This window comes from Heteronotia binoei, chromosome 15 (assembly GCF_032191835.1).
Source record: "Heteronotia binoei isolate CCM8104 ecotype False Entrance Well chromosome 15, APGP_CSIRO_Hbin_v1, whole genome shotgun sequence".
Classification (NCBI taxonomy): Eukaryota; Metazoa; Chordata; class Lepidosauria; order Squamata; family Gekkonidae; genus Heteronotia; species Heteronotia binoei.
In genome coordinates this window covers 8,379,380-8,392,594 of record NC_083237.1, presented here as the reverse complement: position 1 = coordinate 8,392,594, position 13,215 = coordinate 8,379,380, and the positions used below count along the sequence as shown (strand labels likewise).

The 13,215-nt window shown below is 43.5% G+C and overlaps 1 gene segment (V, D, J or C); it reads left to right on the top strand.

Moving 5' to 3' along the window:
- Nucleotides 1-117: 117 nt before the first annotated feature.
- On the top strand, nucleotides 118-4,996 carry LOC132584628 (immunoglobulin heavy variable 4-59-like). The segment is given in 3 exon segments: nucleotides 118-166; nucleotides 270-609; nucleotides 4,723-4,996. Coding segments are annotated over 3 exon segments (663 nt in total).
- Nucleotides 4,997-13,215: the final 8,219 nt, after the last annotated feature.

The following is a 13,215-nucleotide window of genomic DNA, read 5'->3' as shown; positions in this document are numbered from 1 at the left end:
TGAAGTACGGGGGGGGGGGGGAGAGAATCTGACATTTAGACGGCTCACTTCTACTCCTTGGTCAGAGCTAGATCCTTCCTGCCCAACTAAGCATTCTTTTTTTCTCCCAATAACATCATGAAATTAATTACATTTTTCATATTTTTCTTGGTGACTGCTCGGAGAGGTATGTACTCTTTCGAGAATTTTAGAACCATTGTTTTAGCTTCACCTCCAAAAGTATGATGCTCTGAATTCATTACTATATTCTCTTCTTTTTTTTTTCCAAGGGGCCTTTTCGGACATTCAGCTCACACCATTGGGGCCTGGAACCCTGAGGCCTGGAGAGAATCTCAATCTGGTCTGTAAAGTGACAGGACTCCCTATTGCTACGCAGCATTTTTTCTGGAACTGGATCCGTCAGCCTCCAGGGAAAAGTCTGGAATGGGTTGCAGATATATACCCCTATGATGGGAGAAAGTGGTACAACTCTTCTCTCCAAAGTCGCGTCACCATTTCTGCGGACAGCTCCACAAACCAGATTGCCCTCCAGCTGAGCTCCGTGACAGCTGCAGACTCTGCTGTGTATTATTGTGCCCGGGAACCACAGTGAGACAAAGTCTATTGGACGTGCATCAAAAAAGAGGAACACGGATTTCTACTTGTGTTTAGCATTTACACAAGTCATAAGTGTAATAGGGGAGAACAACGACATTAGCAAGGGATCCTTTGTGAATATGATCCCATGATCAATTCAACTTTCATTAAAAAAAAAAAAAAACACCACATCACACCCCCAAAAAATCTTAAGTGTTATTTTGCCACAGTTCACATGGGTGGAAGAGAGTGTTGCTGGTATGGTTACCCTATTATACCATTATCCCACCAATCCGCTGAGCAAAAAATTGTCATTTTTTTTAATTGAAATTTTTGTACCCCATTTTCCTTTGGTTTTATTTTGGGAACCTTCCTCCAGTCTAAATAACTTCCTTCCAGTGTAAGTGGCTCTTCAGTTGGAGGAAGAACCACATACGTTGGAGGAACAGCAACATAGAGGATGGTTGGATCCACCTCACTCCTTATACCCGGGGCATAGAAAGGCATTGGGGGGGGGGGGGCTTCCCTGCATCAACATTTTAGAAAAGGCTCCAGGTGGGGCACCAAAGCTCTATAATTCTGAAGGCCTCGTGGAAGATAATATTAGCTGAGTAACAAAACAAATCGCATGGTCTATGAAGGTGCCTTAAGTAGTAACAGTTATGCAAAGCCCTGGGAAAATTATTGGGTCCCCATGGCCATTCCATATACCAACACAACCCACCACAATGGGCACATCCACAAACCAATTGCCCTTTCATCACACCCCCTCCAGCCTAGAAATAGCAGCTCTCCAGCAGCTCTGGCTCCACTCAATGCACAGCAGCCAAGAAGGTCAGAGCGCCTGCTCCGGCTGCAACGCCACTGAGGATGTTCTCTGCAGCTGAAAACGAAACGTCTGGAAGGAAAACTTTCTCCAGTAGAACACGGCACTTGATCCCGAAAGATTCTACAAACCCTAATCACCACCATTTACTTACTCTCTCTTTTTTTGTATTTATTTATATTTCTATCAACAAGTGGGGCTTTCTTGTTTACATTCTCATTTTCATTTAATACATCACGAAATACGTCGTTTAGACATAAATGCCTAAGTAATATGGGACATATACGTATAGTTATGTGGCAAGTTTGTCATTTGTGGATAAAATAAATTATGGTATAAACTAGTGGGTTCCACGAAATGAAGGGGCGAGGTGGTAGTGATCATAGCACTTTTTATTAGCACAGCATAGTATTACGGCTGTGCACTAAAACTGCCAACTGGGCCAACTATATATACACTCCAGGTTCCCGTGCTAGCATGCTATTGGACCATTCAAACCAGCAGGGGGCCTGCGATTGGAGCAGGACAGCAGGGATTTGGATCCTACTGTCCATTGTTCCTGAGTCCTCAAGCTCAGTCCAACAGACTCCAATTAGCCAGGCAAGAACACCATACATCATACACATTTCAGATCACATATATAACATATGGGTTTAGTTCTCATCAGGGAGCAGGAAATGAGCATTCTCCTGCTGAAATAGCAATGGGATATCTTCACTCCATCTGAACATATGAAGCTGCCTTCTACTGAATCAGACCCTCGGTCCATCAAAGTCAGTATTGTCTACTCAGACTGGCAGCGGTTCTCCAGGGACTCAAGCTAAGGCTTTTCACGCCTACTTGCCTGGACCCTTTTTTAGTAGGAGATACTGGGGATTGAACTTGGGACCTTCTGCTTACCAAGCAGATGCTCTACCACTGAGCCACCATCCCTAATCTGCCTTCTTCATCCACTGAGATGATGCTTCTCCAGTACTAAGTTGAGTATATTTGAACAAACATGGACACCTATCTCTTCTCCTACTGCTTTGTTTATTGGAGATCCTTGCTATTTGTAGTTGTTGTTGTTTTTAAATTCAGCAATGCATCTTCAGCGTCTGCAAAAGAGGCAACCTATACATGCACTGAACAAATAAAGAATGAACAATACCCCTAGGGCCTCTCTGTCTCTAACATGAGTAAACTCTAAGTCTCTGCTTATGCATCTTCACCAATTGGGTGGTGTATGCTTCATCAGAATCTGCTGTGATGCCCCATTTCCCCTCTTTTATTCATCCTCTTGACATGACCCAAAATCTTGCCTATTTCAATGAACGGACAAATTAACGGTTTCAACATTCTTGTGGGTATTTTTTTTTTAATCAGCTGCATTTAAATGGAGTGTAAATATTCGCTAAATTATGAAAAATGATGTTAAAAGATAGTATTGTGAATGAGGCAAATGAAATATGATGACAATGGCAAGATACAAAATCCCTATTTTTTTATACACAGGGCTTTTTTTGAGCAGGAACACGCAGGAATGCAGTTTCGGCTGTCTTGGCAGCAGGAGGCATGGCTTAATTTGCAAATGAGTTCTTGCTGGGCTTTTTCTACAAAAAAATGTCCTGTGCGCAGTAAGGGTGATATCAGGGCGTGTGGCTTGATATGCAAATGAATTCCTGCTGGGCTTTTCCTACAAAATAAGCCTTGTTTATGCACATACACTTTCATGGAGATACAAGCCAGCTATTATTCAGAGTGGCTCATAGAAGAATCAAAAATGGTGCCAGTGTTTTCCATATGTGGAATATTGTGCTTTCATTAACATGGTCTTGATGTTACAAAAGGGAAATAAACGATCATTTCTCACGATGACCACTTGGAGGCAGTAATTACATCTCTGATCACGAATCATGATGAAATAAGTGGTGCATCATCTTGTAATTAACAGAACAATTAAAAATAGGGGCAAATCCTTTTCACACAATCAATTTAGGATTGCAGTGTTAGTGATAAACATGGGGGGGGGGGGTTACCTTTTGGCCACTAGTCCTGCTACAGCAATTAGCTAATTTTATTTGGCCTCTTCTTGCGTCATCTACTTAGGAGCTCATCTAGAGAAAGAGGAGAAAATGTTCCTATACGCTACATGCATCCCACCAAGAGGGGGAGGCAGACAGGCTTAGGGAACATGGCAGCAGCGTGCATGGCAGGTGGTCTGTGGGGCTTCCCCACACATCCCAACTTCATCCTCTTCAATAAATTAAGTAAAAAAGATCACTGCAGCTTGCCCAGTGCTTTATGCACATCTAACCAAAGAATGACTATTGGATTTTTAGTTTGGTTACTAATACTCCCTCAAAGCTGTGTAGTCTTGTGAGCAAAAATTCTACTTTGAGAGCTACTGGCATTAGAGTTGAGAGCTACTGAAAAAATCAGCTTGCTCTGGGGCCATTCTTCCTGAGCTGAGACAAAAATCTGTGAGCTGACTCACACTATTTCAGTTTATAGGGAGCACTACAGTGTGCTGCATTTTATACTCTCCTAACTGCATCTCCTAGTTAACTGTAACCCCATTCTGGTCTTTGTCCTCATTGTGGTGGATTATAGCCCTTATTCTAGTGGCAAAATATTTTGGCATCCTGATTTAGGAGGGTGATTGGACTATATGATGCACGAAGCATCTCTGCCTGGTCTCAAAACAACCATTGAGATCATTGCTATGTCTCTGGAATTATGTCCTCTGATAGTACACTGTTAAGCAATGTTACCTGGTGTATCAAAATCTACAAAAACTGTATGTAAAATTCACTGGAAAACTCATCCATTTCAGAATCAATCAGACTGGACAGGCTGGGGAACTGGCATGGTCCTTTGGTCCAGTCCACATGGTCTCTTCCCAACTGAGTTCACTTAGTCTCCCCCAGTGAAAGCCAAGAGTGAATCTCCTACTCAACCTTGCTTCTTAAAATGTCATTATATTACATAGACCACAGGAGGAGGGACTCATGCAAATTCTGTTTGAAGTCCATGGGGGAAAGATGAGTTCAAAAGGAACCTGACATTTAGGAGGCTCACTTCTACTCCTTGGTCAGAGCTGGATCCTTCCTGCCCACCTAAGCATTAATTTTTTTGAAGGATATCATGAAATTAGTTATCTTTTTAATATTTTTCTTGGTGACTTCTCTGAGACGTATGTACTCTTTTGAGAATTTTAGAACCATTGTTTTAGTTACAACTCCAAATGTATGATGCTCTGAATTCATTGCAATGCTCTCTTTTTTCCAAGGGGCCCTTTCAGACATTCAGCTCACATCAACTGGACCAGGAACCCTGAGACCTGGAGAGAACCTCAATCTAGTCTGTAAAGTGACAGGATTCTCTATCACTACGCAGCATTATCTCTGGCACTGGATCCGTCAGCCTCCAGGGAAAGGTCTGGAATGGGTTGCAGCAATATACCCCTATGATGGGAGAAAGTGGTACAACCTTTCTCCCCAAAGTCGCATCACCATTTCTGCGGACAGCTCCACCAACCAGTTCTACCTCCAGCTCAGCTCCATGACAGCTGCAGACTCTGCTGTGTATTATTGTGCCCGGGAACCACAGTGAGACGAGGTCTATTGGACATGCATCAAAAAAGAAGAAAACAGGCTTCTACTTGTGTTTAGCACTTACACAAGTCATAAGTGTAGTGGGAGAGAACAAAGGCATTTGAACTAGAGCAAGGGATCCTTTGCAAAAATGATCCCATGAACCCTTCAACCTTCCTTTATTAAAAAAAAAAAAACCCTTCCACATCATATACACAAAAATCTTGTGTTCTGTTAATATGGGTGGAAATCAGTGTTGCTAGTATGGTTGTCATATATCATACCATTATCCCACCCCTCCACTGAGCAAAATTCATTGATTTATTAATTAAAATGTTTATGCACCACTTTTCCTTTGGTTTAGCCTTCCTCCGGTCTAAAGAGCTTCCTTCCAATGTGAGTGGCTTTTCAGTTGGAAGAAGGGACACATAAGTTGGAGGAATAACAGCATAGAGGATGGTTAGATCCACCTCACTCCTTATCCCCAGGGCATAGAAAGATATTCTTTACAAAAAAAACCCCTAACCCTGTATCAACATTTCAGAAAAGGTTCCAGAATAGACACCGGAGAGTTATAAATCTGAAGGCCTTGTATCTGAGAAGTGTTCTTACACATGAAAGGTCATACCTTGAATTAGACTTTGTTGGTCTTAAAATGCCACTGAATTGTAGCTTTGTTCTGTAGCTTCAGACTAGCACAGCTACCCACCTTTTTTTTTTTTTTAAGGACAAATTCAGCAAGTCATCTTCAGTATCTGTGAGAAACGCAATCTATACATGCCGTGAACAAGTAAAGAATGAACAATATATTTGGCCACTGTGTGACACAGAGTGTTGGACTGGAGGGGCCATTGGCCTGATCCCACATGGCTTCTCTTATGTTCTTATGTGACACAGAGTGTTGGACTGGATGAGTCATTGGCCTGATCCAACATGGCTTCTCTTATGTTCTTATGTGACACAGAGTGTTGGACTGGATGGGCCATTGGCCTGATCCAACATGGCTTCTCTTATGTTCTTATGTGACACAGAGTGTTGGACTGGATGGGCCATTGACCTGTTCCAACATGGCTTCTCTTATGTTCAATACTCCTATATCTTCTTTGTCTCCAACTGAAGTAGATCCTAATTTTCTGCTCATGCATCTTCACCAATTGGGGGCAGGGGGCTTGATTAGATGCTGTTGTGTGATGCCCCATTCCCCCCCTCCTTGTTATCCTCTTGACATGGCCCAAAATTATGCCCATTCCAATGAATGGACAAATTAACTGTTTCAACATTTTTGCAATTTTTTTTTTTATCAGCTGCATTTACATGGAGTGCAAATATTTTCTAAATTATGAGAAATGATGTTAAATCAAATGACAGTAACGCAAATGAGGCAAACAAAACATGGTGACAACTGCAAGATACAAAATCTTTATGGGCTATATTTGACTTGTTTTATGCACATGTGCTTCAATCGAGATACAAGTCAAAGATACAAACTGTTATTCATTCATTCATTCATTCATTTAGACTATTTATATTCTGCCCTATCCCAGAAAGGGCTCAGGGTGGATAACGACATTTTAAAAACAATATAAATAGCAAAACATATCATAGCGATAAAACAATACAACTTAATCATAAACAGTTATAGGTGGTGGCTCAGTTGGGCACATGTTATATAGATTAAGAATCTGGCACAGCAAAGAGGTAGTTTAATATTATACAGCAGAGATGGTACCACAGCATAGGGCCAGCTGATGGAATGGAACGCCCAACAGAGTAGGACGCCTGCTGCCTCAACTATAGGCCCTACGAAAAGGTAACAGTTCATTGGAGGCCCAGATCTCCAAGGGGAGCTGATTCCACCAGGCTGGGGCCAAGGCTGAAAAGGCCCCGGCCCTCGTTGAGGCAAGATGGACATCCTTCGGGCTGGGGACAGTCAGCAGATGTTGTATGCCAAATCGTAATGGTCTCCAGGGCATATTTGGGGAGATGCGATTCCATAGGTATGTTGGTCCCAGCTGTGTAAGGCTTTAAAAGTCAATAATAAAACCTTGAAAACTTATTACTCAGGAGAAGGGGAAAGGTCCCCTGTGCAAGCACCAGTCATTTCTGACTCTGGGGTGATGTTGCTTTCACAATGTTTTCACGAAAGACTTTTTACGTGGTCGTTTGCTATTTCCTTCCCCAGTCATCTACACTTTCCCCCCAGCAAGCTGGGTACACATTTTACCAACCTCGGAAGAATGGAAGGCTGAGTCAACCTCAAGCCGGCTATCTGAAAACCCAGCTTCCACCAGGGATCAAACACAGGCTGTGAGCAGGGTTTAGGACTGCAGTACTGCAGCTTTTAAACTCTACACCACGGGGCTCTCTTTATTACTCAGAGTGGCCCATGAAAGAACTGGCTCCAGAGGGAATGTCTCTTTTCATCCTCAATCAAAAGTTCTATCCATTTTTCAGATGACATCAAAAGGACACAGAAAGACTGTTTTCAGCAGCTGCAGCTGCTTTACAGTTTATATGTGACTGGAGGAATCAATCCCCAAAGTCATGCCCCTGCACGCCATTTCCCCCACTGCTTCTTATCCCTGACCTAATCTGTGCCAATTCATCCACATTGAATAGGCCCCAGCTAGCCACCGCCTTTTCATGATCCCTCTCATCAACTCCCTCAACCATTTTAACCACTTGTCTCATAAATTTTACTGACAGAAGAAGAAGATATTGGATTTATATCCCGCCCTCCACTCCAAAGGGTCTCAGAGTGGCTCACAATCTCCTTTACCTTCTCCCCCCCTCCACAACAGACACCCTGTGAGGTAGATGAAGATATTGGATTTATATCCCGCCCTCCATTCCGAAGAGTCTCAGAGCAGCTCACTATCTCCTTTACCTTCCTCCCTCACAACAGACACCCTGTGAGGTGGGTGGGGCTGGAGAGGGCTCTCACAGCAGCTGCCCTTTCGAGGACAACCTCTGCCAGACCCAAGGCCATGCTAGCAGGTGCAAGTGGAGGAGTGGGGAATCAAACCCAGTTCTTCCACATAAGAGTCCGCACACTTAACCACTACACCAAACTGGCTCTCACAATCTCCTTTATCTTCCTCCCCCACAACAGACACCCTTTGAGGTGGGTGGGGCTGGAGAGAGCTCTCATAGCAGCTGCCCTTTCACGGACAACCTCTGCCAGAGCTATGGCTGACCCAAGGCCATGCTAGCAGGTGCAAGTGGAGGAGTGGGGAATCAAACCCGGTTCTCCCAGAAAAGAGCCCGCACAATTAACCACTACACCAAACTGGCTCTCCTACATCAAACTGACAGCAATAAAAGCAGATAGGTCTCCTTCCCCACAATTCTGCAATAGGACAAACACTGATGGTTGTTTGTGGTCAGCAACTGAGAAGTTTGCCTCCCACATCCAGCATCTCATGAAGACTGTGGTGAGTCTCACCAGCTGCAAAGCAAACCACAATTCCCAAAGGTCCTCTCTTCCTCCTCTGGAAAGTCTTATGCAACAGGATAACACAGTTGTTAGCATCAGTGCTTTAAGAGTTTAGAAGAAAGCGACTGTGCTCCAACTTCACTTGAGGAGTTCCACAGCAGAATTGTCCCTTGCTTATCGGGGCACATGGTCACAATCCAGTGCCTCCCAGGCCTATCCCTAGAGACCAATACACCTTTCTTCTCTAATGTGATGGCTATGAGTGCCTTCTTGGGGGTTAGTATCCACCCCCGCCTTACACATACAGTGCCATCCAGAGGGGCCTAGGAAGGACAGAGGCATGGCACAAGTTGGCCAAAACAAGTCACATCGCTGTAGGTGACTGCATTCTTAACAGGTCCACTTTCACACTACCAGCAAATGGTTGTCCTTCCTTCTTCATAAATGCAGCAATCTCAGATTCTGAAGGGGTGTGATCCTGAATAAATACTGTTGGTGATGTATGCAAAGACAAGCACACACTTGCTTCCTATTTAAACCTCAAAGACTCTTCCTCTCACCCAGACTTCCTGGCTCAGGAGACGCAGGCTGGTTGAGATCTCGTCCATCATTCTGCTATGCTGTTCTTATTGCCAACATTCATTTTCTTGGTTGCCTCCCCATGTATGTTTTTAGAATCCAGTTCCTTCCATCATTGCATTTGGGTTGTACATGAGCCTTGTGAGCTGCTGCTGTTCCTATCTCAACCAATGTTCTTTTCCCTGTTTCTACCAGGTGTTCTCTCACAGGTGGTTCCCACCCAGTCAGATCCTGTAGTGAAAAAACCAGGAGAATCCCATAAACTCTCCTGTGCCGTCACAGGATTTGATGTTAACACTACTGGATGAGCTGGATCATGCAGAAGCCTGGCAAAGCATTGGAATGGCTTGTCTGGTACTATCGCCCTGGTTCTGGGAACAGTAATTACTCCCCTGCAATCCAAGGGCAATTCACGGCCTCCAAGGACAGCTCCAACTTCTACCTCCAAATGGACAGTCTGAAAGCAGAGGACACAGCCATGTATTATTGTGCAAGGGACACAGTGAGAGAGATCCTAGCAGAGGTCAGGCAAAAACCCTTCCCTATAGGAATATTTCAGAAACGGATCCAGAGGTGGTGCCAGAGAGCTAAAACTCCTATAGCCCTTATAGCAGATGAAACAAGACTGAATAGAAACAAATTGCACTTTCTATATGAAGGTTTTTCAAGCAGTAGAAAGCTATGAACAACCCTAATAAACTTGTTCCATTGCCATCCCAACCACCCACACACTGCAACACCATTTGGTTTCTTTTTCATATCCATTTCTATTTCTGTCAACAGTGTGTAGGGGCGGGGGGGTTACTTTTTCCATTCCCATTTTCATTTAATACACCGCTAAATTTATCATTTAAATATATAAGGATTTGTTCAGTTCTGTTCAAGTTTGTTTATTGTAATTAGCCATTGGTGATTACAGATCTGCAAGAATCTCAAGGGAAAGAAAAGTAAGCTAGAAGTTAATGAACATACAAAGTATTGTGTAAAACAAAAGGGCATAACAACAAATGCAATACAAGAGCAATGAAAATAGAGATATACACATATACACTTCCTTTTATCCGTTTTAACCCGACTGCTCAGCAATTTCATTGAATGCCCACGAGTTCTTGTATTGTGAGAAAGGGAGAAAAGTACTTCTTTCTCTACTTTCTCCATCCCATGCATAATCTTGTAAACCTCTATCACAGGGGTCCTCAAACTTTTTAAATAGGGGGCCAGTTCACTGTCCCTCAGACTGTTGGAGGGCCAGACTGCCATTACTGTACAAGGCCGCGGGCCATCAGTTCTCCGTCTTCTGCATCTCTCTCCCTTCCCCACACCACACACCCTGGCCTGGGAACTCACCTCACCTCGGTATCACCTCACACTCTGTCTCTGCCGCCTCAGCCCAGTGCCGGAAGTGTGCTAACGCGAGTTTAGGTCGAACATCACTTCCGGTCTGATTTTGCCATAACCCGGCGGGCCGCATAAATGTCCTCAGCGGGCCGCATCTGGCCCGCGGGCCGTAGTTTGAGGACCCCTGCTCTATCAGGTTAAAACAGATAAAAGGAAGTACTTCTTCATCCAAAGGGTGATTAACATGTGGAATTCACTGCCACAGGAGGTGGCTGCGGCTACAAGCATAGACAGCTTCAAGAGGGGGTTAGATAAATATATGGAGCAGAGGTCCATCAGTGGCTATTAGCCATATATATATAATTTTTTGGCCACTGTGTGACACAGAGTGTTGAACTGGATGGGCCATTGGCCTGGTCCAACATGGCTTCTCTTATGTTCTTATGTGACACGGAGTGTTGGACTGGATGGGCCATTGGCCTGGTCCAACATGGCTTCTCTTATGTGACACGGAGTGTTGGACTGGATGGGCCATTGGCCTGATCCCACATGGCTTCTCTTATGTTCTTATGTGACACAGAGTGTTGGACTGGATGGGCCATTGGCCTGATCCAACATGGCTTCTCTTATGTTCTTATGTGACACAGAGTGTTGGACTGGATGGGCCATTGGCCTGATCCAACATGGCTTCTCTTATGTTCTTATGTGACACAGAGTATTGGACTGGATGGGCCATTGGCCTGATCCAGCATGGCTTCTCTTATGTTCTTATGTTCTCTTAAACCTAAAAAGCATCCCTTTGCATTATTTTATTTATTTGGTGGATTTATATTCTGCCCTTTCCCTAGTGGGCTCAGGGTGGATTGTAGCATAATAAAACCAGTTAAAACGCAGCAATAAATTAATAAAATACAATTAAACAACACAACTCAATAAATATAGCAAAGGCGGAGTGGGCTTATATTGCAGAGCACAATATAGTTATTCGCCCGAATATAATAGTTCAGATGGTACATCATCGTGTGGGAGGATAAAAGTGGTGTAGACAGTAAAAATAAAGGATGCCCACTTGCTTCATCTGAAAGCCTGGTGGAATAGCTCCATCTTACAGGTCCTATGGAATGGTAACAAGTCTGATAGGGCCTAGATCTCCATGGGGAGCTGATTCCATCTGGTCGACGCAAGTCGGATGTCCTTTGAGCCAAGGATGCCCAAAAGATGTTGATTGGCAGATCACGGCGATCTTCAGGGCTCATATGCTACCTTGGCACATATTTTCTTTGCTGGGAGGGCAAAGACTGAAACTTTCTGGGAGATGTTGATGCCTAAGTAATTGGGAAATTGCATTATATTGCATAGATTACAGTAGGAGGGGGTCATGAAAATCCCATTCAAAGACTGTGGGGGCAAGGTGAGTTCAAAAGGAACCTGAACATTTAAGAAGCTCACTTTTATCTCTCAGTCAAAGTTTCATCCATCCTGCCAAACTAAACATTCTTCCCCCCCCCCCCCCAATTACATCATGAAATGAATTATATTTTCCATATTTTCCTTGATAACTACTCTGAGAGGTAAGTATGTACTCTATGGGAATTTTAGAACCACTGGTTTGGCTACACTTCCAATTGTATGATGCTCTGAATTCCTTGCAATCTTCTATTTTTTTTCCAAGGAGCCTTTTCGGATATTCGACTCACATCATCGGGACCAGGAACACTGAGACCAGAAGAGAATCTCAATCTGGTCTGTAAAGTGACGGGATTCTCCATCACTGACAGGAGTTATGCTTGGGATTGGATCCGTCATCCTGCCGGGAAAGTTATGGAATGGTTGAAAGGATATACCCCTTTGATGGGAGAAAATGGTACAACCCTTCTGTCTAAATTCGTGTCACCATTTCTGCAGACAGCTCCACAAACCAATTCTCCCTGAGCCCCATGACAGCTGCCGACTCTGCTGTGTATTGTTGTGCCCAAGACAGACGTACAGTGAGACGAAATCCATTGAATGTGCATCAAAAAAGAGCAACAGGCTTCTAGTTTTATTTGGCATTTATGAGCTGTAAGTGTACAGCAAGCAATCCTTTGCAAAAATGATTCCATGTTTAAAAAAAAAAAAGCACCACATCATAGACACAAAAATCATAAGCATTCTGTTGCCACACTTGCATTCAGCTTCCATCATCCTTTAGTAATCCTTTTACGCCTTGGTCATGCAAGGGCCCCACTGTCTCCCTGACTGGTTTTCTGCTGCTAATGTATTTGAAGAAATTTTTACTGTGGGTCCTTATGTGTTTTCCAATATGTTCTTCATACTGCAATTTATTTGGAGATTTATTCATGGTGTCTCTTTGGAGATTATACTAGGGACTATTAATGCTATTAATGCTTTTTCTTCTGCCTCAACTGCTTTCTATGTAGGATGTAAATGTTCTTTAAGTATGAATATAATGTAAAAATGGTGCTAAGTGACTGTGATGAAAATGGAGGACACCAAATCTGCTAACAATGAGAAACCAGTGGTTACCTTTATTCAATGCAATAACTCTATACAATAGAGCTGATAACCTCCACTAGGGACAGATCTTCCAATGATGATGATCAGAGTAATCTCTTCCAGTTTCAGTTCAGCAACCCACCAATGTCAGCTGGCTCGTGAGCTGATGAAAACTCTGCCTCTGTAACTACCAAGCTTCTAGTCCTCCAGTGCCATGAAATCCCTGTCCATAGCATCTTCTTTTCTTGTAGTCCATCTTCTATGGATGCAGCATTTGCAATGCCTGTCTGAAGTAAATACCTTCGTGCTAATTAATGGACCATTGTCAAAATTCACTTTGTAGGAAACGAGGGCTGGTGGTGCCTCAGAGCGGGCTTGGTGTCATAGTT